The 23,713-nt window shown below is 45.8% G+C and overlaps 1 protein-coding gene and 1 long non-coding RNA gene across 13 annotated transcripts in view; one reads left to right on the forward strand and one right to left on the reverse strand.

Moving 5' to 3' along the window:
* The first annotated feature begins 2,054 nt into the window (after positions 1-2,054).
* Positions 2,055-23,713, forward strand: part of LZTS2 (leucine zipper tumor suppressor 2) — an 81,629-nt gene continuing 59,970 nt past the window's right edge. The window contains exons 1-2 of one of the 11 annotated variants that reach the window (XM_053306605.1): positions 2,055-2,072; positions 5,663-5,717. In XM_053306605.1, coding sequence (XP_053162580.1) covers positions 5,673-5,717 — 45 coding nt within the window. In that variant the 5' untranslated portion in view covers positions 2,055-2,072; positions 5,663-5,672. Of the gene's footprint in view, positions 2,073-2,251; positions 2,498-4,803; positions 5,008-5,487; positions 5,718-13,176; positions 13,199-23,713 lie in introns of those variants that run through there. The other 10 variants (XM_053306597.1, XM_053306600.1, XM_053306602.1 and 7 more) reach the window with 10 other exon arrangements.
* Positions 10,014-12,963, reverse strand: LOC128349749 (uncharacterized). 2 transcript variants are annotated; one of them, XR_008318970.1, is made up of 4 exons: positions 12,910-12,952; positions 12,563-12,694; positions 10,487-10,643; positions 10,014-10,354 (listed from the first exon to the last, which is right to left on the reverse strand). It is a non-coding gene; the product is annotated as an uncharacterized LOC128349749 (long non-coding RNA). The 2 variants fall into 2 exon arrangements; XR_008318969.1 differs by having other exon boundaries at positions 12,563-12,963.

Consider the following 23,713-nt stretch of genomic DNA (forward strand, 5'->3'; position numbering starts at 1 on the left):
TGTGTGCTGCACAAAACATCTTCCTATTTCCTCCCACTTTACTCAAGTGCAGACTCTGGGATTCTTTGGGATCCTGTTGCAGAAGCAGAAACATATGTGAGCAGTCATCACCCCTTCCACCACTATTAAACCAGCACAAAGAGCCAGGGAGAAGTTAAGGAAGGGCTTCCACCTTGATTTAGGAATGGCTCAGCCTCTGGATGACCTTCAGGCCTCATGCATAAACCTGGATTCTGTCATTTTGCAAAAATAGCTGAGCATCTTTGTTTTTGGAGCAGCTGCATGCATCTTCTACACAAGGTGGAAAAGGCATCATTTGGTGGTGAAATGTGGTGGTTAAATATAATGTAATGGAGTGGGAAAACAGGTTTCTGCTCCCTGCCCTTAAAAGCAAAAGAATTTAACTCCAGTCTTGCAGGCCACACAGGAAAAGTCACTTACTTTGAGACACTTTAGGAGCTATTGTCAAATGATGCATGCTCTGTGACATACTCTACATGATAATTCCATTGGAATTGATGGTTAATTAATCACACCTAGTTTTACACCAGCTTGGTGCGCTTAAGGAACTTAAATGAGCTCAGCTGCTCTGATGTGCCTCCTGTTTTCAGAGTTTCTTTACTACTTTTTTCCAGTAAGCAGAATACCAGACGTCCCTTCTTTTTCTAGAACATCTTGGCATCATGGAATGGCATGGGTCTCCCCTTTTCAAAACACAGTAGCCCAATAAAATCACACAGAACATCGTAATAACTCTGCAGAATCCTTGATGTTTGAAATGTTGATGTGGAGTGTGCTGCAGGACTGCTACCACAATTTGTAACATGCAGTTTGGGGGTGATGCAACTGTTTGCATATTGCAGCTGTGGCCAACCTGAGGCTCTCCAGCTGTTGTTGGACTACAACTCCCACCATCCCCTGCTGCAATGAAATGCAGTGGGGGATGATGGGAGCTGCAGTCCAACAACAACAGTAGAGCCTCCAGTTGGTTGCTGTGGTAGTACTATAAAGGTTAGCATAATCCTCCTTTGAAAACAAAATGATAACAAGAGAAATGTTCTCTGAGGCACTTTGAACTGTGATACTTCTGTAAATCTTCCATTCCTTCATTTCTTGATACATAACACCTACTGAAAAAAGGAATGGTGAACTGAAGGTGCTTAAAAAGAAAATATGTATTCAATTACTCCACAAGATTCCTGAGGCACTTCAAGCTCTCACTCCACTTCAGAAGCTATCATATATTTTGGTATTTTTCTTAGGATATTCCAACTTAAGTAAAATTCATTGGGTTGGGAGTATCCTAAGAAAAATCAAATTTAAAATATTCCCTCTGAAGAAGAGCAAGAGCTTAAAATGCCTCAGGCAATTTTCCAAGTAATTAAATCAATAGTATTTTTAAGTACTTCCATCTTGCCCTTTTTCAATTTCGAATGATGCTAGTTCTTTCTTTGGCCCTCTTTCCACAACACCTATCCCAGAACTATTTTGTGCAAGTGCGACATTCCCAGAATATACAAGTGCTCTGCTCTGCTCTACTTTTGTTCAGAATGGCACGCCCTGTCTGTGTCCACTATAGGAAACAGAGCACAAGAGAACTCCAGGATGTTCTCCACACACAATACTTTGGTCAACATGAACCTCCTTTTAGAGAAAAACGAGGAATGCACTCTTGGGCGTAAAACATGGGCAAAGCACGGAGGAGTAAGGCACTCCTTCCTGAATATTTGCTACCGAAGCAGCTAACTTGTTTGCCTTTGTGCATGTGAATATAGCCCAGGAATAAGGTTGTGTCATGAGTGCTGCAGACACTTTAGCCTGCTTTCCTCTCTCACTGTTATTGTAATCTCAAAAGGGAGGGGAGAGGGAGGGGAGGAGATGGGAGGGACACACACAGTATAGGAAGTTCTTCTTTTTCTTCTACTATTGTTGCTGCTGCTGCTGCTGCTGCAATAATGCCCTCACTTTTAATATGAGATGGTGATTATCAAATGTTGAAAATGGTACAGAAGAGCCCTATAGAAAATAAGCATCATAGTTGGGGGAGGAAACGGCATATATGGCTGTCCAAGGTAGGCTGGCATCACCTACAATTCTTCTTAAATATCCACACAGGGGTAGGGACATAGTCCGCGCTACCCCTGACCCTAAAAGCGTCCTTCCGCACCTCTCCCCGCAACTAGAGCGTGTGTGGGACCAGACTCTGTCCGTCAGTCGGGACTCCCCCCGAGCCTGGCCCCTTCTCACAGGCGTTCGCTCGACTGGCCGGCCGGCTGGCTGGGGGGGGCTTTAGGGGGCGGCGGCCGGGCGGAGCCTGATGCTGGGGCCGGTCCTAGACAGACTCAGACTGCAATCGAGCAGGGCAAGCGATGGGAGGCGTCGGCTGGGGCAGGGCTGTCCTAGTGCTCGCCTCGGAAAGGGTGAGTGAGGGACTGGCTGGCTGTGTGGACCTTGTAGGAGATAGGAGTCAGTTGAGAAAGAGGCTTCGGGTATACGTGTGAGTGCGATCGGGGCAAGTAGGGGGTGGGGGGGGGAACCAAGATAAGCACCCAAGGACGTCTTCCTCTATTGGATTGGGATGCAGAGGATAAAAGTTTGGGCTAAAGAGCTGGGGAGGGGGAGTAAGTTTGCGGGGCTGGGAGATTATTTAGGGGATGCAGGATATAATGCAAAGGGGAAAGGCTGTGTGGGGACTGTGGGTAAGGGGTGTTACAGTTAGTTGTGCGACACTGAGTTGTGGGAGGGTCTCCGGGGAGATAGTCAGGGGAGCGAGCGGCTGGGAGATCAGGCAGGATTTAAGCCTCTGTCTTGAGGTGGGCCAAAGTATGGGGTGGTAAGGCAGGGGTTCTCAACCTTGAGTCCCCAGATGTGATGTTGGACTACAGTTTCCATCATCCCCAGTAGCCACACTGGCCCTTGTAGTCCAGCACCATCTATGGACCTCCAAAGGTTGAGAACCCCTATTGTAAGGGATTGGGAGGAGCTGGTGCCCTGGGGGGGGGTGGTGGGCTAGGGGAGAATGGGTGCTGAGGGGGAAGAGGTCCAGGGGCTCCTAGTGATATAAGAGTCTGACTGGGTTTGAGATGGGGATGGTGAAAGGGAGTAGCTGGCAGCCTGAGGAGCTGTTGAGCAGGGCACGTTCCAGGTCTGGAAGCTGGCCCTGCCTGCCTGGCGAGGAGTTGGTGGCTTCCTTCCTTTCCCTGTCTCGCCTCCAGCCCAAACTTACTCTGAAGTTCCTTGCCAGGACAGACCAGGCAGTGCCCAGCTTGCACTGGCAGCAGCCTCCCTTCTCTCCTTCAGAATGTTTTCTTTCCACTTCATGGGGAAAACTGGCTCCTTTGCAGTCAGTCCAATCTACATAAAAAACAACCCAACCCAACACCCTGGCTAGATATATCCATAGACCTTCTTCCCCGCCTGTAGCTCTCCTTGCCATTCCAGCACAACAGGACAGGAGCAGAGCCTGGCACATCTGGAGTGGCACTGGCCATACAGGGAAGTGAGGCCATCCCTTCCTGGGCAAAGGGCCCCTTCCTTCCTTCCTTCCTTCCTTCCTTCTAGGAGTCTGCTTTCTTTCAGTCCAAGATACAAAGTGGTGATGTAGGTTTGCAGATAATAGTTCATCCTAAACCCTCCTGCTTCGCTGGTGTAGGGAGTGCCATCTTCATAGTCTGGATGGCTTATTCTGGGTTTTGCTACAGGCTGTCTCTCTCAACATGCCCCAAGCTGTGGCTGAGTTAATGTGAACTGGCATCTCTTGGTTTACTCTATTGAGCCTGTTATGGCTTCGAGCTTCAGTTTTCTCATCTGTAAAATGGAACTAGAATCTCTCTCCTGAAATTAATTATGATGTCTACAGTGTGAGTGTAGGGAAGAGGATTTGCAGGTGGTAGGTGTTTAGTAGTAGGAAGAGAACTCCTAGGCAAGGTCCTCATGGGTGGAGAACATATTTTGGAGTAGCTTTGTTCCCACCCTTCCTTTGGAAGAACTTTGCTCTTCCCATGGGAACTGATGGGAAGGTTCAAAGAACCCAGCGAACAATTGTTTTGTTTTGCCTAGATTGTTGGAACTGGGGGCAGGATTAAGTATCCTTCACCTCTCCTCCAGACCTAATTTTCTTTGCTCCAAATATTTTTGGGAAAGAAGTTGGCAAGGTAGCATTTTTTAATGGGTCTGACATTTGTTGACAAATACATGCAAGGTTTTTGAGTGTCACAGTGCTCTTTTTCAGAGCTTGTGGTTTGGGCTGTGTAATAGCCGGCAGCGGATTCCAAGCTAACAGCAGCTGCTCAATGAGTGGTTCATTTCGTGCTAGTGAATCGGTCTCTGCTTTGTGTTTGCAACATGAAAGGGTCTGTAACGTGATGCTTGGACTTCTAAGGCTGAGGATAGTGGGGAGAATAGTAGGGGCTTGTAGGCTGTGTGTGATTTGCTCATTGTGCCAGCTGGAAAGAGGAAAAATCTCCTGGGCCTTCCTCTGGCATAAATCCAGGAGTGGTTGTGCACTCCTGTGCCAGGCACAGGAAAGCAGTGAGGCTACACAAATTGCTGCCTTCTAGGCCTGATCCTAAGTTTGGTGGTTCATGTGTATTGACTTGAAATGGCTCTGGCCATTTCAAATGACACTGTGCTTGCTATGACACTGTGAGAAATGAACTGCATGAAAAGAAGGAAACGTGATGTTCGCTGCACATGTGGGAACATGCACAAGCGAACCCAGTTGTTCGCATGAAAGAAATGTGAAGCGACAGGCGTCCCTCCCCTCCCATTCTCTGATTAGTTGGAGAGAATGTTTGGCTGTGACGTTGGCTAGTTTTTTGGGAGGGAGGGTGGAAAGATGATAGTGAGGACGAGAACAGGCAGCAGGAGTCCACTTGAAATCGCAAGTGGTTTACTCTTGCAGGATGTGTGAGCCAGCACCATCGTTTGCCTCTTTCCTTCATGGGCAAGCGTCTCCAGTGGCTTGTCCTTTGGTTCGGAAGTCTGGTGGTTGTTGACTTGGGCTTGGTACGTCTCTCCTTTTCTGCTTGCCGAAGGCATATGGGATGGGATGCATAGCGGGGTGGTGGTGGTGGTGATGTTGAAGCTCAGTTTTCTCTGGCACAATTTGAAACATACTGTTGCCTGGAGGGAAAATTGTCCCTGCCCTGATCACAGCATGATAAATTTCAGGAGAGAAAACAAACCCATTCAGCTGCTGTTAAATTAATTGCTTGCGTTTGTAACTTGGATGCCCGATCTGGCTGTTTGGGTGGGGAGCTGCACTGTGTGGAGCAGCAGAATGCTCTGTGAAACTCACTGTAAAGTGAGAGAACTCTAGCAGGGAACTGCTGAAGCAGAAAGCAGAGAAAGGAGAACGAGCTCTGTGGGTCTGAGATGTGCATGTGGAGGGGGAAGGCTTGAAGAGCTTGACGGATTTGAACAAGGAGGGTTTTGTGTTTTTGGCAATTGCACCATCTTCAGCATATATCCTGTGCTGTTCCACAGACTTCATTTTGCATCTAGACTGACAAGGAAATCAGAGAAGCATGGGTTGTAGGGACAGATGGAAACCCTTGTGAAGCTGAACAGTTGCAACTTGGACACCATGATGATTTGCAGGGCAAAAACTGCACCACTCTTCGCTTGAGCTGCTAGCCTCACAATTTTTGTGCTCTTCCAGGAGGAAGTTGATGTCAGCAGAACTGAGCATAGTTCGCATTCCAGACTCGTGGCAGGTAAGATACTTGAGGATATTTGACCACCCAGATATTTGAGGAAAGTTTCACAGGATTGCTGCCACTTTTCTGAACACAGGCTGTATTGTAGATTGAGTGGAGCTGCCTTGGCAGTGGTGGGTAGTCTTTATTGATTCAGTTTAAGATACCTCTCTGTTCACACGCAATCCAAGCAAATAGGTTAATATGCAAGCCCTGTGGTCATTCTGGTAACTAAAGACAACTTTCTGATTAGGCCAAAGCACACCATATCTGGTTGGTAGTAGAACACAAGGAATGAAGGAATCCCATTATGGGCAACTAGCTTCCTTCCCCTCGTTTTCTTCTTTGTTGTTTGATGTTGTCCTTCTGCTTTATACACTTGTAGTTTAGAGGAACTGATGACTGGGGCAGAGAAAATGAGGGATGGCTTATATTTAGCAAAATTTGAGAAGAATTTGTATTTTTAAAAAATCTATACATGTTTTAAAATAAATAATAATGATAATAATAATAATAATACCAAGTTATCACTCACTCTGCAAACTGATTGTGTATGTTTAGTAAGCTGGAAGTCACTTCAGCTTAATCTTAGAATGGACAGATTTAGTAGCTCATTAAATAAAATATAGTATAGGTGTCCCTTGCTATCGATAGGGATTCCGTTCTCACCTAAAACTGCGGATAACTGTGGATAACGAGACCTTGAGTCAATGGGAATTGGAGGTGGTGGTGTCTCGGTTCCTTGAGGGTAAAAAAGGGCACAAAAAGTGGGGAGGAGGCAGAAATAAGTGAAATAAAGTACCGTGCCATGCTCTCCAGGTATCCAGCTGTCCAGCAATGCCCCACCCCATCCCCTGCAATCCTCCAGTTCTGCTGATTTTCCACAAAAAATAATGGGGATTTTTTTTTTTTAAGAAAGAGCCACAAAATGGCTCCTTTCAGCAAAGTGGTGTCCAGAAATGACACTGGAAGTCATTTCTGGCCATTTAGGATCCATGGATAGGCAAATCTTCACTACATTTAGAATTGCATATAGCCAAGTTGGGTCTCCATTGCCCAACCAAAAACCATGGGTGCCAGCAGCGTGGATAAAGTGGGCCACCTGTAGTCCATATTTTCTATATGCTATGTGATAAAGCATGCCCCATCTTTGTCACTCATCCATACCTTCTGCCCCTTGGTGCTGCCCTAACTCAACCCTTTCCCTTTAATTTCTGTTCTTCTCTTGCTGCAGAAATTGATAGCTTTGCCTGCTCACTTGGCATATGTTTGTGACACTGGTATCTTTGTGGCAAGGAGGAGAACAGAGTGGGAATAGCTGCTCTAACTTTCCAGAGGGGGAGTTAATTATGTAGCAAGTTACAAAAGGATCTTTTTGTGAAGGTCACTGAGAGGCTGAGACAAAAGCACCCATCAAACCAGATGACCTTTCAATCAAGGGCTTGCAGTTCCTGTTTGAAGGCAGTCATGATAAATGCAGAGAAATGAAAGTTCATCTACATTTGTAAATATGGGCAGCCCTGGAGCGATCTTTTCAGTTTGTTATTGTCTTGAGTAGTCATAGTATTTTAAAAAATTATCAGTGCATGCAAGTCTTGAGCTGTGTTCCTACCTTGAGCTGTGTCCCTGTGGCATGTCTGAAGCATAACAAGGGCAGATTGGATGTTTTCTCTGACGAGAGGTTGATGAAAACACTCCATTGCCCAGAAAGTGGTTATGATCATAGTAACAGCAGTTTGGTTCTTCAGATGCTGCAGATCTGAAGAACCTTGTTATTGAAGAATCTCAGGCCTTGCATGCTCAGGTTGGAGCTGCTTTCCTGTTGTGCTGTCTCATGGATGTACAGTGTAGCATTGTCTCATGGGACTAGGTGCATCTGTGAATCTAGGAGTCTATGTGGACAGAACAGGTTGTATGTATCTTTCCCACTCAAGGCATCCTCCGTCCCAGTAGTAGCTAATGGGCTGCAAGAGACCTGCATGATTGTCCCTGCTGTACACACACACACAAACACACACACTCACTCCTTATAGCCATGTGGGACAGCATCATGGAGAAACAGCTTGTGCATGGCTGAGTGAGTGAGTGGAGTGAGTGTGCCAATAGCATGGCTGAGATGTGTTATCGGTTCATCCGAGAACTGTTTATGTGCTGTTCAGCACGATGTGCTTCTTTCTAAAATTAGAGGCATCAGAGCTTGGCCATTCCTGAAAAATTATATCCCCTGCCCTGAAAACCTTTCCCATAAACCCTGATATGTGAGAACTGGTTGTGGATTATTGTGGTCAGAGAAAGGTACTTGGTACATGCTCAAAGGCACTTTCTTCATTGTTATTACTTAACACATTTGAGAACTGAGCTCTGATACTGGAACCAGTTCTGGGGATTTTCTTTTAGTATCCTTTTGCTTATGAGTACCCACTGTATGTATGTATGTATTTTTCAAGCTTCTGCCTCTGGGTGGTTTACAACAGCATAAAACAGATTGAAATGAAAACCACTTAAAACAGTTTAAAACCACAATACATTTAAAAAGCTTGGGTGACAAATAAGTCTTTAGAGACTTTTAAAAAGTTGTCAGAGATGGGAGGCTCTTATATCAGCAGGGAGCGCATTCCAGGGTCTCGGGGCAGCAACAGAGACGGCTGGTCCCTGCATAGCCACCAGGCAAGCTGGTGGCAACTGGCCGTATGTGTAAAGTGCTTTGTGGGTTGTCTTTTATTTTGATGTCTCTGGAATAAAAAATGAACACTTGCAACTGGGCAAATGAGTGAGACCCCCTTCCCTTTCCAGCAGATTGCAACTGTCCTCTTGAATTCTGAATGAAGCCTGCAAAGGTTCTGGGCCCCATGCTGCAAATATATTATTGAAGTGCAGAACTGCAAGCCAGGACTGTTTGTCCTGTCAGGTTTAGGAAGATGACTAAGAGCCAAAGTCTGAAAGGGATATGCTGGGTCATGTACCACTAGAGAAAGACAGCCCTGCAAACTTTACTCTGGCTGAAGCAGAAATCCATCAGTACTTGGCAGTCTGATTGTTTACTTGGAAGTAAATCCCAGTGATTACTCCTGAGTAAGTGTGCATAGGTTTGCAGCCCCATTATACACAGTGGGACTTACTTCTGAATAAACACACACAGGATATGACTACTATGAATGCATCCAGACCACTAGGTTGCATTTAATTTGCAGTGCAGTCTTGTGCTTGTTTACTCAGAAGTAAGTCTCACTGAGTTCAGTCATTCTACTAAGATTGTTTAGAATTAGAGCATTGCTTTTTAAGTTCTGCCTTTGCCTTTTATAGCTGCTAATCTTTGAGTTTCACAAGTGTTTCCTCCTCCTGGAATGGAAAACTTGGCTTTAAAATTATGTTTCCTGAATGAATATCGAATTTGTGCATTTTCAGCCATATGTACCCTGGTAAATTTGATGAAATGTGCTGGGATGTGGGGGTGGGCGGTGGGGTACACAACAGGGATGCAGAGACCTTGAGCTGGGGTTAAGAATTAAGCACACTCTAGGACTGTGAAGCAGTCAAGTTTAACTTCTACTTAAAAACAATTCTAGGAGAGATGCCCAATATATTTAGGTGAATGGGGGTGCAGAACTGAAATGGTAGTTTGGGAAAGTTAGTACTTAACGAGTTACATTCACACAAGATTATCCAGAAGCAGAGTGCAAAGACTGACTGATGATAAAATGTGAAGTGGAATGCAGTCGTTCCTTGCACAAGTTTCGGTTGCTAGCAGATCATGCAAAAGTGATCTGGATGCATTTTTGGAAAGGGAGGGCACACAAAGCTAAGGACTTGTTGAGGAAGCAAGTCCAATCATCTTAGTTTCTGAATTGGGTGTGTGTGGCTGAGGGGTGAGAACAACAGTGGGAAGAAGTGACAGTAAGTGGAGTTTTGTTTTTTTCCTTTGAATATAATCAAAGTTCCTCTTTACCTGATAGCAATCAAGTTTGTCAAAACTGCATCTGCAACAACCCTTGGTGCAAACAGAATTCTATGAATGAGAATGACCCCAGTTGCTCTTGTTTTAAGATTAAACAATTCTTCCTATGTTCACCCTTCAGCCTTCCTTGCACTCAGAAGAGGCCTTGAATAAAGGAAGCAGGGGCGTAACAAGGCTGGAGTGGGCCCAGAGACAAAATGTTAAAATGGGTCTCTCTGACACACACACACACACACACACACCACAATATATAGTCATGTGACTTGCCTCTGGGGGGGGCCCTCGAGGCGTGGGGGCCCCCAGGCAGCCACCTCCCCTTGCCTAATAGTAGTTACGATCCTGAAAGGAAGGCTTGCTATCCGACTTACTTGGCATCAGACTTACTAATCAGACTTACTTGGGAATACTGTAAGTTCTGTTTAACTTACTGGGAATTCCTTTTGGGTACTGTTGTGTAGCATTGTCAGGCTGTTAGACTCGAAGGGACCTTGAACAAACGAAGGTTCACTAATGTAGAGGGATGGCTCTTATGTAAGAGGTTATACTTCTCTGTTAGCAACTCAGTTGGTCAGCCTAGTTAGGATATATCTCTGTGGACAGCGAGCACCCCTAAGGTTTCATGGCCTTGCTTGACACACCATGTAATTTGATGTCAGTGCCTCCTCTCTGTGTGGGTGGGCCTCAGATGCAAAAGTAGTCTCTGCAAACAGAATAACAAAAGTATCGGGTTAATTGTGGTTTCCTCCCAAATTTAAACAGATTGCAGTCAGACAGGGTCGTACCTCTTGATGGAGCCAGACTGCACAGATGGCTCAATAGTGAGATAACTGACCTGGCAGTCGGATTTGATTGTAGAGGAGTTGATAGAAGGAGTAGGGACTGCTCTCTGGAACGGTGCGGTGAAAAAAGGTTGATCGATCGCCCCAGCACATCCCCTGCTCGGTGCGCTTTGCCCCCACGTGCTTGGCAGTAGTTGTAGCATGGCTGATCTATATGCGGAAGAGAGATCCATATGGTAAGCTACAGCAGAACTCGTTCTTCTGGCCCCAGGGACGGCCCCTGCTCTGCTTCTTGTTAAATGGATCTGAGTTAATCAGTTTCTGTTGCTTCCTATGGAATTTCCTTGCATTAAGCGCTTGGATGGTTCGTCACTGCGTCCTGCCACACTCAGAGCAACATATCAGCTGTGCCACTGGAGCCTGCCTCTTAGGTTATTGTGTCTGGGGAAGGTCGTCTGCTGGAACTAATCATTCTCTTATGTGTGGGAAGGGGATATGGGGGTCCAGTGGGTGAGAGCCTCTTCCATCTGAATCCCAGATCTTGTTCAATATGATACTAGCAAGCTAAAATGGCTGGCTCTCATTCATGGGGTACTGGGATCTGTTACATATTTCTCATGCTGTTAGACTGACCCAGGGGATTCTGGGAGTGATAGACAGTTGTGCTCAGGACAAGGCCATTTCCTCCCACTGTCTGGGATGGCATGCTTAACATTCCTTCCGAAGTCTCTGAGGTTGTTTTTTGCCTTTGTTAGGAAAGGGGAAAACTGAATTAGCACCTAATCTTTGCAACTTGGTCAGTTCTCCCCCACCAACATGGCCTTGGAGCAGAGGACAGCCTCCCACCCTTGAGGTTAGCAATTTTCTCTGCTACATTTGAAAACTGCATGGCTTGGAAACCGCAGCTAGATTCCCCTTTACCTCACCCTGAATGCCACTGGTGTTGTGTTGTCCTTAACTGCTGAGTTTTGTTGACAAATGCACAGGACAGAGGGGATTGTAAGAACTTATTTTGACATGGTGGGGAGCAATTGGGTATAGAACAGCCTTTGGCCTGATCTCTGCAACAAGGGAATTCATCATCATGGGCAACAAGCATAGGGGCAGTCTGGAGCTGGGCCCATAAGTTCAACATGTCTGGGAATGGCAGAGGCAGGAGCAGAAGGGAAGAAATAGAGGCCAACTGGGGTAGGTGTAGAAACGTTTCTGAGTTGTGCAGGGCTAAGGAAAGTTTTGAGGGGAAAGAGATCATTAACCACACTATCAAGGTGGTTCATTATCTGTATAGTGAAATAACTGATGGGTGGCCCTTCCATGAGGCAAGGTGGGGCGGTCACCTCAAGCAGCAGATTATTGGGATGTCAGTGAGATGACAAGATGCCCTCCATCCCCCGTTTAAAAAAAAAGAGGGGGGAAAGAGTGCACAAGGAGGGCAGTGTTTAGCACCTTGCCTCAGGTGCACAGAATTCTTGATTTGCTACTGGGTGCACCCCAGAGAAAGTTAGATGAGCCTAAGTATCAAACTACATGTTGTTTTAAGCATGTTAAGCTTAACACTGAAGTTTTGATCAGGCCTCCCTGTGGGGACAGATTGCAATGGTGTGAAGAGGGAGAGGGAGGTCAAAGTCCCCTCCTCATATGTCACAGTCCTGAACCCCCTTGGAGGGGGAACCCAGCTGCAATTTAGTTAAAGCAGCACCTCAGCATTAAGTGTGCTCGTAACATAACATGTAGCTTGACCAGATGAAAGTGATGGGACTTTCATGGGTTTATTTTTCTCTGAATTGTTGCTGCTAAGGACTGGACCTGAGGATCTGGTCTTGTAGACCAGTTTTGCTTTGGGCAAAGTCTTATCTTGTCTGTGTGGCAAAGAATGTGTGGCGTCTTTGTTGAGCCCTGTGCTTATTTTTAAAGGGATGTTGAAACCCACAGATCGGCTAGTAGGTCTGAGCATCAGAAAATATGTCGGATCAATTCCAACCTGATCCAACCCAACAAAATAAATGTTGGGTGCACTGATACGGCCCCTTGTCACTGTCAAAGTTGGGTCAGTATTGACCTGACATTTTGCCAGCATCATATTGGACCCCCACCCTATTCTCTCTTTCTCTGCCTTCGCCCACACTTACCTTTACACAAGTCCTCTTTGCTCCTAGCAGAGCACTGGAAACCAGTGCTGGGTTCTCTTCTTCTTCACTGCTACCACTGGTGCCCAATCCTCTCCTCCTTTACCTCTGCTTCTGCCACTGTTGGGTGTTTATCTTAAAGGAAAAACAAGTATTTTTAAAAAGGCAGGTTGCTGTATGCTATGCTTGCCCTTTAAAAAAATGCACAGGAGGACCCCAGGACATGGTGCATTTGGGGGAGTATAGTTCCTATAAGAGCTGCACTTCCCAAAATGCCTCTTGGAATTATCCAGGGGCACAGGTCTATCAGCTAGCTGTCCCAAATTTAGACTTATTTGATGGCATAGAACCTTCCACGAAGAGACCCTGTTTCTAGACTGCATCAGTCCTGCCCACTTATGACACTTTGCAGTACAGTAACATCTAGAATGGGGTGGACAGACTTAAAGCTTCCAGAAGCTACTACCATTGTTGTTGTTGTTAGAACCTTGGGAACTACTTACATGAAATAGTGCCTTGGGGAGGCGGAGCCAGGCAAAAAAAAGGCAGCTTGGAGTGGCAGAGCCCGTCACAAAATGGCAGCTTGTACAAAAGGTTATATCAACCGAATAAAGAATATTAACACCAGAGCCACTGAATGTAAGTAGAATGTTGCTGCAGGACAGAAGGGGAGCAAGAGAGGCTGCTTTGTGAGGAAAGAAGCTGGAGTTAAATGTATGTGAGTGAAAGTAAAAGCAACCCTGAGCACTCAAAGAACGAGATATTAAAAATGGTGCAGCCATGCTTCCATTCTGCCAGTCAATCAGATTTATAGTATTGGAAGGGGTGGGAGGAAGAAGCAAGTCCAAATGCCTAGAGAGCTCCTTCAAGTAAGCCCAGGAACTACCAAGAGCTCCTGACCTACCTAATGCCTGAACCTGATCTAGAAGGTCCATCTGGTACCTGAGCCCTTTTACAAGCAGACTGAAACACGGAAATCCATCTGCCCATCTATCTATGCACCTTCACACATGTGCATATGAACATGTACATGCATGTGCATGCACACACACTCACACACTGCATATCTGATTAATGTGAATACTTCATTTCAACTGCAAACATCCCCCCCGGTCATTCAAATCTGGGATTTAAAAAAAAAAAAATTCTAATATTATAGACACATATATTACCCTTGGCTGTCACTCATGTTCTTTTTTCTGACAGAAACTTTGGATGATCCTCAATAAGTTAGCTTGTTTCTCAGGATGTCAGTTTTCATCTATAGGAGTGACATATCCCTTCCTTCAAAGATCATGGGAGGAGAAAAAACGTAATAGGACTGCAAAGTGATGGTGGCTTATAAATACTCAACTTTGGACTTAATTTTAACTTTAGGTGGTTTATTGGGCTAAACGTCAGGACTCTTAGGTTCCTACCCAGCATCTTGTTGGCTCATCTAGGTATCCTAAGCAAATTAATTTTCTGTGTCATGTAGGCATCTGAGTACCCCATATTTGTTTTATATGCAATCCTGAAACTGTATTGCTTATTTGAAGTGCTATGTCCTATCAAGCCTATCCTTTCGATTTTTCTTCCATTGGAGACAAACTGTATTTTTCTTACTAAAAATATTTTGCATTTTTCTTCCTAAAATAAATTGGTCAGATGTGAAACAAAACATTGGTGAGGAAACTGCAAGAGAGTAGCTGTTACCACTGGGTTTCCCTTTGTGAAAGGAAGGCTTCATATCTCTCGATTCCTCTGCTGTGGACTACTTCTTTTCATTGCTTTACATCTGGCCAGAAATAGCAAGTCCAAGGTTATCTGCTGGTGTACTTTTGGTCTGTTGCCAACATAACCCTTGTGATGTGCATTTACACCCTCTGTTTGTTTGTGTGACTCTGTGGAAAATGCTGCCACTTTCCCCTCCAAGTGAAGTTTGTTTTCCTCCAAGTCTGGCAGCTATTTCTGTGCAAGCCCTAACGTGCACGTGGTCTGTGCAAAACACTAGACAGAGCCAGACATGACCCTGCTCCCTTGTCTTCTAGGCAGGAACAGGCTCAACTGCTTTCCTGCTCTCTCCGATCAGGTAAAGGTTTGCTGGTGGTGCTCTGTGGCTTGCTTCTGGCCTCTTTCTTTAAACATCCATTTTTGGGTGTGTGTGTGTGTGTGTGTGTGTGTGTGAAAGGACAAAATGTCTGTGCCTAAGAATGGAGAACTGGATCTTGTGAAAGCTGAGAAGTTCCTCCGCCTAAGCAGAGGCTGCATTTGGCAGGATGTGTTTCCGTAGGATGTTTCCTTCATCGCCAGGGGAATGGAGCGAAGGGCACCACGCCTCCTGGTTGGCACTGGGAAAAACAAACAAACGTTAGTTGGTGTCACCTCCTAGCCTTGTGAGTACTTCTGGTGTCCCTTGATTTGGTTGCCTAGTGGCTTGAAGACTGAGAATGTTCAGCAGGTTTAAAAGGTTTAGCATTGTACAGGTTTTGCTGGAGGATGGAAATTGGTGAGGATTTATCATGCCTTTTGGCAGTGGGTTGTGCGCTAGCTTCAGCTGGACACTTGCTGTCTTGTGCTTGTGGGCAGATTCTGCTATTTTCCCTCTATTGATGAGCCAGGCTGGTCATATCCTGCTTGTAGGGAGAGAGGATGGATTTATGCAAGGGCAACAAACCTAGGTAGTCACCTCCAGTGCTTATGCTGCAGTCACCCAACCACTGCTGCTGCTAAATAAAATACTGGTCAGTGAAGTTCCCTATGTTTTGTTGTATGAAATGGCTTTTCTGTGGCAAAAAGTATGCCAGTTCTGAAGGCTGTAGGTGATGGTTTAAGAGGAACATGCTGCCATTCAAATTTAAAATAGATTTGCACTTCAATGCAAACCGGAGGGTGTTGTCATGCTACACCCCCACCACCCCCCTGTGATAATTGTACTGGGACTATTATGAACTGTAAATTCAGGTGTGAGCTCTCTTGTTAAGGTGAATTGCACTTTGCAATGCTCTAGACATGGGATGTCAGGATATGGGGGGAAAGGCTACAAATGTGGATTTTGGGAAACATGTCAGATTTGGACCTGACCATCCTGATGTAGGATGGTCAGGTCCAAATCTGACATGTTTCCCAAAATCCATATTGTCTGCAGGCACTTGAGGTACCTCTTAGGGCAGGATGTGTTTTGAACATTCTGTTGTGTTGGTGTGACATTTATCAAGTTTTGGATCCGGAGGCGAAAAATTCTGTCTTGCTGAAATTGCTTTGGCGTGGGAAACGAGGTTTGTCTCTCTAGCGCAGGCCTGCTCAACTCGGCCCTCCTGCAGCTGTTGGCCTAGAACTCCCATAATCCCTGGCTATTGGCCACTGTAGCTGGGGATTATGGGAATTGTCGTCCAAAAATAGCTGGGGGGCCAAAGTTGAGCAGGCCTGCTTAGGCCTGTTTCCTAAGTTGACTTAGTTGTTCTTCATTCCCTGGCCTTTTTGGGCAGAGAAAGGGATACTCTTATCCCAAGTCTGCTAACAGAAGTAATCTTTCTACTCTCCTCGGATAGCAAGGAAGGGAAGGGACACACCTTCAGGAGCTGCTTCTGACTGCTGAACCAGGAAGACATGTATATTATAATCACGTCCTCAGAAACATGCCAGTGTTACTCAGTACTATGATAAAGGTAAAGTTGTTCCGTCAGATTGGTGTTGACTCCTGGCGACCACAGAGCCCTGTGGTTGTCTTGGGTAGAATACAGGAGGATTTTACCATTGCCATCTCCCATGCAGTATGAGATGATGCCTTTCAGTATCTTCCTGTATCACTGCTGCCCGATATAGGTGTTTCCTATAGTCTGGGGAACATACCAGCAGTGATTCAAACCAGCAACCTCTTGCTTCCTAGGCAAGTTACTTCTCTGCTGCATCATTTGGTGCCAGAAGTAAACAGTAGCTGAGGGGTCTGACTTGAAATCCTCAGGAGGCAAGCCGGTAGGATCTGTCTGACCTGATGACAAAGGTTTGAAGGGACTTCATGTCCCTTCATGACTTCATTTGAAGAGGCATAAGTTTTGGGCGGTATAGAAATATGTTGAATGAATGAATGAATGAATGAATGAATGAATGTATGTCCAGTTTCACAACATTCCTGTACTTCATTAGAGCAGAAGCTTGTAAATTGGAAGAGTGAACTGCTCTCCTCTAGTCTCTTTCTGGAGATGGGGCAGGTGGGCAGGAGTGGTCACTGCAGAGCAGAGTACTGTAAAGTAGATAGAAGGACATGGAAACAGAAGGAGGGAGGCTGGGTTGGTGGCACCTGGCATCGTACTGCTGTCAGAGACAACCCTGTAAAGGCCATGGATTTGAATAGGCAAACAGAGTGGTGATGTTTGGAAGAGAGCTCTTTGTGACTGTGAGAGGAAAGAGAGGAGGAAGGGTGGATGTGTATTAAGCTGTGAGGTTTATATCAAAAGGTCCTCTACTCTGCACAGCTGTGAATGATGAAAAATTCTTAGCAGAATTTTGAGACAGTTTGCTGTAAAGATCCAGTTGCTCATCCCTACAACTGAGAAGAAGCACAAAACATGCAGGCAAAACTCCTTCTTCAAAACACATGCAGGCCTGGTTGAGCTTCCTTCAGCAATTGGGACTTCTTCATGCAGCCTAGCCCTTATCCAACTTGCTCTTACCTGTTGCTTGATATCCACCCTCACTTTCTGTGAAGCCAGATTCCCTTTTGCCAGGCTCTGAGAAAATAACAACATAAAATTGGTATTTTTGCAGCTCCCTCCACAATCTGTCCAAATAGATCATTTATTTCAGTAACAGAATACTGACTTTTCTGTTCTCAGAGGCTGATAGCTTGTAAAGGATCCTAAGAACCCCCTCTCCTTTTAAGATATAGTGAAGTGTATCTGTTTACAAGTGTTTTAGGGCAGGCAAGTGATTGGATTTGGACCAGCTTCTCTAGATCCACGTTGATTCCACTTACACAGACAGAAACTGGAGTAAACTGAACTGTATGAGACCTGCTTGTGAGTGGAATGGAAGAAGATTTGGATGAAATGACCTTTGAGTCCCCTCTAGCACTTTGATTTTATGAAATCAGCAAAGTGACTGTAGGCGTGTGTCACAGTGGGGATGGTGAACTTTGGGACTGTCATTTGGAAAAGGAGACACTCTGCTACGGGGCAGTTTAGCATGGATCAGTTTCTTGTCCATGTATAGCAAGCACAAATTTGGCTATGAAGGGTGTTTTGTCTCTTCAACGGAGGCAGAAACTCTACGCAATCTATGGAGAATTCTTTATGAAAAATGGCACAGCTCGATGCCAATGGCAGCATAATGGCTAGAGTTTCTCCATGCAAAAGTAAGCAAGGATCCAGGATTTTGTGTCCAGCAGTCTCTATTTTGCCATGGTCATGAGTGACTTTATTACTCTGGATTTTCCACCAATAGTCAGAAGATGCCTTTCCCATAGTACATCAGGGCATACGTTGAAACAATTGCACAGTTGCTTCATTAGATGAGGGATTCCCAACCTTGGTTCATTCCTCCCCAGATGTTGTTGGACTATGTGCATCCTATCTCCCCAGCCACAGTGGCTGGGTTGTAGTCTAAACAGTGTCTGGGGATGCAAGGTTGGAGACCCCTGCACTAAGCACCAAATGTGGGCTGACCTTGTGCTGTGTTCCTTTCTCTTAGGAAACATGGGAAGCTGCCTTGGTACCGAGTCAGACCATTGGTCCATTTTGCTCAGTATTGTTTACACAGACTGGCAACGGTTTCTCCAAGGTTGCGAGCAGGAGTCTCTCTTAGCCCTATCATGGAGATGCCAGGGAGGGAACCTGGAACCTTCTGCATGCAACCATGCAGATGCTCTTCCCAGAGCGGCCCCATCCACTAAGGGGAATATCTTACAGTGCTCACACATAAAGTCTCCCATTCAAATGCAAACCAGGGAGGACCCTGCTTAGCAAAGGGGTAAATTCATGCTTACAAGACCAGCTCTTCTTACCCTCTTTTCAAAATGACTTCACTGTGTATCTCTTACTCCTTCAACGGCTTTTTGGGTTCTGTGAACTGGCTGTTTGTAAGATCCAGCTTGATGGAAACTGCCTCACAGCTGCGCCCAGTTGTTGGCTGGAGCTATGGATTATCTCTGGTTATTTTGTGCTTGTTCATTTCAATTGATCTTGAGCCAAGTGGGAAGTATACAACACTTTCAAACATACCTTGGGATGAACTCTCAGTCCCTTGTCCTGTGGGCTCCCTCCCATGTTTGCTGTCCCCAAGGCAATCAAATCCTTAAGTTAATGGCATAATCCTTGTCAAAACAAAAGGCCTCCACGAGCAACTCCCAGCATGCTTTGTCTTCTCTAAAGCTATATGGCCCCAGTCCTTAGTAGGGTTGTAAAGCTATGTCTGGATTATAGTACCACCTTCAGGCTGCAGGTGATGGCTCTCATGCTTTAACTCTTCTCCATACCAAAAGATGCACAAAAACCTGACATCATAGCATGTCAGTGAAAACTATCATGTTATAGAAAACTAGCATATCAGGGAAAAGGTGAATGTAGAACCTTCTCCCCTGATAGTTTCTGTGTGATGGGGATTTTTCATCCTCTTTCAAATCTTTAAATGCTCCCAAGTAATTAAATGCTCCCAGGTAATTGGAAGGGGTGTGTGTGTGTCTCTGTCCTCCCAGTAAGAATGAGTAAAGATTGAGCATCCTTCATAAATGTAGCCTCTGCCTTCACCTACGTTGCAAGGGATTATGGGAGTAGTTCCAATTCCATCGTAATGGTTAAAGGCCCAGTCTCGGCATTGCAGGATATAGACTAGGCAATCAACATGGTCTCCCCCCCCCCCCCGCCACCCTCCAGCCATACTTGGGGAAGAGAGTGGTGGACCTCCTGCTGTGTGGAGGAGCAGTTTCAATGGCCCCTAGTTGGGAGTCCCAGGCCTTGTACACCCTTTTCCCTGGCAGGCTGTCGTCATGACTGATCAGAGCAATCGCAGCAATTGGTTGGACTGATCAGCGCATCTGCAATGCCCAGTCAGGGAATAAGGCATGCATGTGGAAATTGTTTCTCCAGTATCAATGGATGTAAGGAGCCCAGCGCTGGGCAGTAACTGGGCCCTAAGTATGGTTGGACTTTGTTGGGTCTGAGGAGGCCAGTAGGAATGATCTGTGCTGCAGTGTCCTGTTGCGGTGTGCACTGTGCAAACTTTGTCAATTGTATTTTGAGGCTGCAATTCTATGCATACTTACTTGAGAGCAAGCACCATCAAATTCCATGGAGCTTGCTTCCAAGTAAATATGCATAGGATTGGACTGCAGGTCTTCGTTTACCCATTGGCAACACATGAAGAATCTATCTTCTATCTATATATTTATTTCTCCTAGGCATACCTGTCGCAAATCCCATGCATAGCAGCTCTCACAAGAGTTCACAAGGAGCTGCTGATTAGCAACGGGACGGGGGAGAAAATAGGGATGCTGGCCAGCCGTAGGCGGCCAGTCAGTGGGAGGCAGTGGCGGCCTGGCCCGGCCGCTGGGAGCAAGTGGTGGCTGCCTGCGCTGGAGGGGGGGGGGGGGCAGAAGAAGCAGGCTGCTCCTGCCAGCGGGTGGGTGGGGGGCCAGCGGGAGCAAGTGGCAGCAGGCAGTGCAGCTGTAGACCTGGATTGTTACAGAAATGAAATAGTTAATGAGTGGTAGAGCATCTGCTTTGCATGCAGAAGGTCCCAGGTTCAATCCCCTTAATCTCCAGGTAGGTCCAAGAAAGACCTTTGTCTGAAACCTTTGAGACCCTCTGCCAGCCAGTGAACCAATGGTCTGACTCGGTATAAGGCAGATTGCCATGTGACAAAGTGAAGAGTTAGTACTGTCACCACATCTTAAAAAGGACATTGTTGAACTGGAGAAGGTGCAGAAGAGGGCAACCAAGATGATCAGGGGCCTAGAGCACCTTTCTTATGAGGCAAGACTACAACACCTGGGGCTTTTTAGTTTAGAAAAAAGACGTCTGCGGGGAGACATGATAGAGGTCTATAAAATCATGCATGGCATGGAGAAAGTGGAGAGAGAGAGATTCTTTTCCCTCTCACACAACACTAGAACCAGGGGTCACTCCATGAAATTGATTGCCAGGAGGTCTAGGACCAACAAACGGAAGTACTTTTTCACACAATGCGTGATCCACTTGAGGAACTCTCTGCCACAGGATGTGATTACAGCCAACAACCTGGATGGCTTTAAGAGGGGTTTGGATGACTTCATGGAGGAGAGGTCTATCAATGGCTACTAGTCGGAGGGCTGTGGGCCACCTCCAGCCTCAAGGGCGGGGTGCCTCTGAGTACCAGTTGCAGGGGAGTAATGGCAGGAGAGGGGGCACGCCCTAAACTCCTGTCTTTGGCTTCCAGCGGCATCTGGTGGGCCACTGTGTGAAACAGGATGCTGGACTAGATGGGCCGTGGGCCTGATCCAGCAGGGCTGTTATTATGTTCTTATGTACTGTTATGCAAGATGCTATTCTGTAGTGCCGAGAGGAGAGATCTGTTTTTCCATATTCTTTTACAGCCATTCTATCCGCTAATGGTTCATCAAGCTAGTCTTGAACTAAAAATCTAGTATAGAAGATAGCCTCGCCCTCAACTAATTGAAGCCTTACCTAACTAGAGGGTGGGGGGCTGATTCTGAAAAGAACCCTTTGTGCACTTTGAATTTGAATTACCCAGGCTTTTACATAATCATTTTTACTGCTGCTTCTGCGTGTTTTTATCTGTTGTATTGTTTTTATGCCTGTATTTTATATGTTTTTTAATATATATTTTTTAGCTTGATGTTTTATTGCCTTTTTATTGTATGTTTTAACTTTTGTAAACCGCCTTGGGGTTGTCTTTTAACGAAAGGCGGTATATAAATGCAACAATAAATAAAAATAATTTGGCCAGAGGAAGAGAAGGCTTAAGATTTGAAGTTGAGGTTCTTAGCTGGCAGAAGAAGATTTCTTTTAGGGCATTTGAGTCCTGACTGATTTGTCTTTAAAAGGGTTGGCACTGCTTAGGTGTTAAGCTTGTTCCGCATCGGCTTAATCTATATATATTTCTAAGACATTAACAGAACGACCACAGGTCTTCTTCAGTATCTTCTTCTAACAAGGCAATAACCCTAAAGCTGCCCTGAAAGTTGCTAATGCTTAGGAGAATGGAGTACATACCTATCAACAGGTCCCTATTTTCCCATTCACCTGAATGGGGAAATAAGGACATGTTGGCAAGTATGAGAGAATGTAAAACAATATGGGACAGAGAATCCTGTTAAGTGAATCAGCATTTTTGAGAGACTTGCCAAAGGTTATATAGAGTGTCAGTGGCAGAGCTTTGAACTCGGGTGTACGTTTCCTGAATCTCAAGCTACACTTGTTATGTTCTTATTTTGCTGGGGTTGTGATGTGATATTTCTACTCAGTCCCTCTTCCTTAAGGGACTTTCCCCTTTTAAGATAAAAAGGGAGCATTCCGCTCGGTATCGACGGGCCTTTGGTGCTTACTGATTGAGAGGTTGCGGTCTAGGTTTCCAAACCTTTCTATCTGGCTGGCAAAAATGGCAACAACTGGGTTGGGGGACTGGTGCAAAAATGTTTCAGCTCCTATACCCCATCTGGGGGTGCGCTGGCTGCCAAGAGGGCTGGCTTCTGTGCCTCTGTTTTATCTAGGAAAATCCTAGGCTGATAACACAAAGCTAAGGAATGTGCCTCCCTGGAGAAAACAGGTCTTGCATCAGAACCTTTCTGTGCTCCAAATGTGCCTCAGGGGTCTGTTGTGCTGTTTGCTGGCAGTGTCACAAGGGGCATCCATGTTATTCAGCACAGAGATGACCTTACCAGAAGGGTCTTGAGCAGGGCTGCTCAACTTCAGCCCTCCTGCAGATGTTTGCCTACAATTCCCATAATCCCTGGCTATTGGCCACTGTGGCTGGGGATTATGGAAGCTGTAGTCCAAAAACAGCTGGAGGGGCTAAGCTGAGCAGGCCTGGTCTTGAGGGAGAAATTCTGGACAGAGGAGGTGTGTTTATCTTGTAGGCCAGGTTCTCCTCAGAACAGGCCCAAGTGGTGCACGTGAATGCCGTCTCTGCTCTTTCTGTAGTTCTGCTTGGGGTGCTTGACATTTGATGCCTTTGCAGCTGAGAGCGCAGTGCTGAAATCCCAGCTGACCCCTGGCATGCTGAACTTGAAAGCCGAGGTGTCTGTGACTGTAAGTGCTGTAAGGCAGGGATGGTTGTTTTCTGTGTGCCACCTTCACAGTCTACAACAGGGATGCAAAACTTCAGCCCTCCAGCTGTTGTCAGACTACAACTCCTATCATCCCCAGCAACCAATAGTCAGGGTTGATGGGAGTTGTAGTCCAGCAATGGCTGCAGGGCCAAAGTTGTGCACCCCTGTTCTACAGTAAGAAGACCCAAATAATGGCACTAAGAAGCAATATCTTGCAAATTAGGTAAGGTAATATTAACTAAGGTAATATGTTTTCTTAGTGCCACATAATGGTGCAGCGGGGAAATGACTTGATTATCAAGCCAGAGGTTGCTGGTTTGAATCCCTGTTGGTATGTTTCCCAGACTATGGGAAACACCTATAATGAGCATAGTGTTCCCTCTAACAGGGATTCCCAGATGTTGTTGACTACAACTCCCAGGATCCCCAGCTGCAATGGCTTTTGCTTGGGGATTATGGGAGTTGTAGTCAACAGCGTCAGGGGATCCCTGTTAGAGGGAACACTGATTGGGCAGCAGTGATATAGGAAGATGCTGAAAAGCATCATCTCATACTACATGGGAAATGGCAATGGTAAATCCCTCCTGTAGTCTACAAAGACAACCACAAGGCTCTGTGGTCACCAGGAGTCGAAACTGACTCGATGGCACACTTTACCTTTAATATGTTTTCTTACAAGGTAGGAGTGTAGGCTTGGATCTATGCCACAGGCCCTCTTTCTCTTGATCAAGTATCCCCGCACCACTGAAATGCAACTTGTGTCCCAGGCATGTCATATGTTGGAGATTATGTCTTTACAAATATACTTCTGGCTACCTGTTCACACAAATCATCCCAAGGACCCTTGCAATGACCTTTCTTTTCTCATCCTTCTCAGTACCATGTAGTGCAAAGAGATGGCTGAAGAACAGCCC

This window comes from Hemicordylus capensis, chromosome 3 (assembly GCF_027244095.1).
Source record: "Hemicordylus capensis ecotype Gifberg chromosome 3, rHemCap1.1.pri, whole genome shotgun sequence".
Taxonomy (NCBI): domain Eukaryota; kingdom Metazoa; phylum Chordata; class Lepidosauria; order Squamata; family Cordylidae; genus Hemicordylus; species Hemicordylus capensis.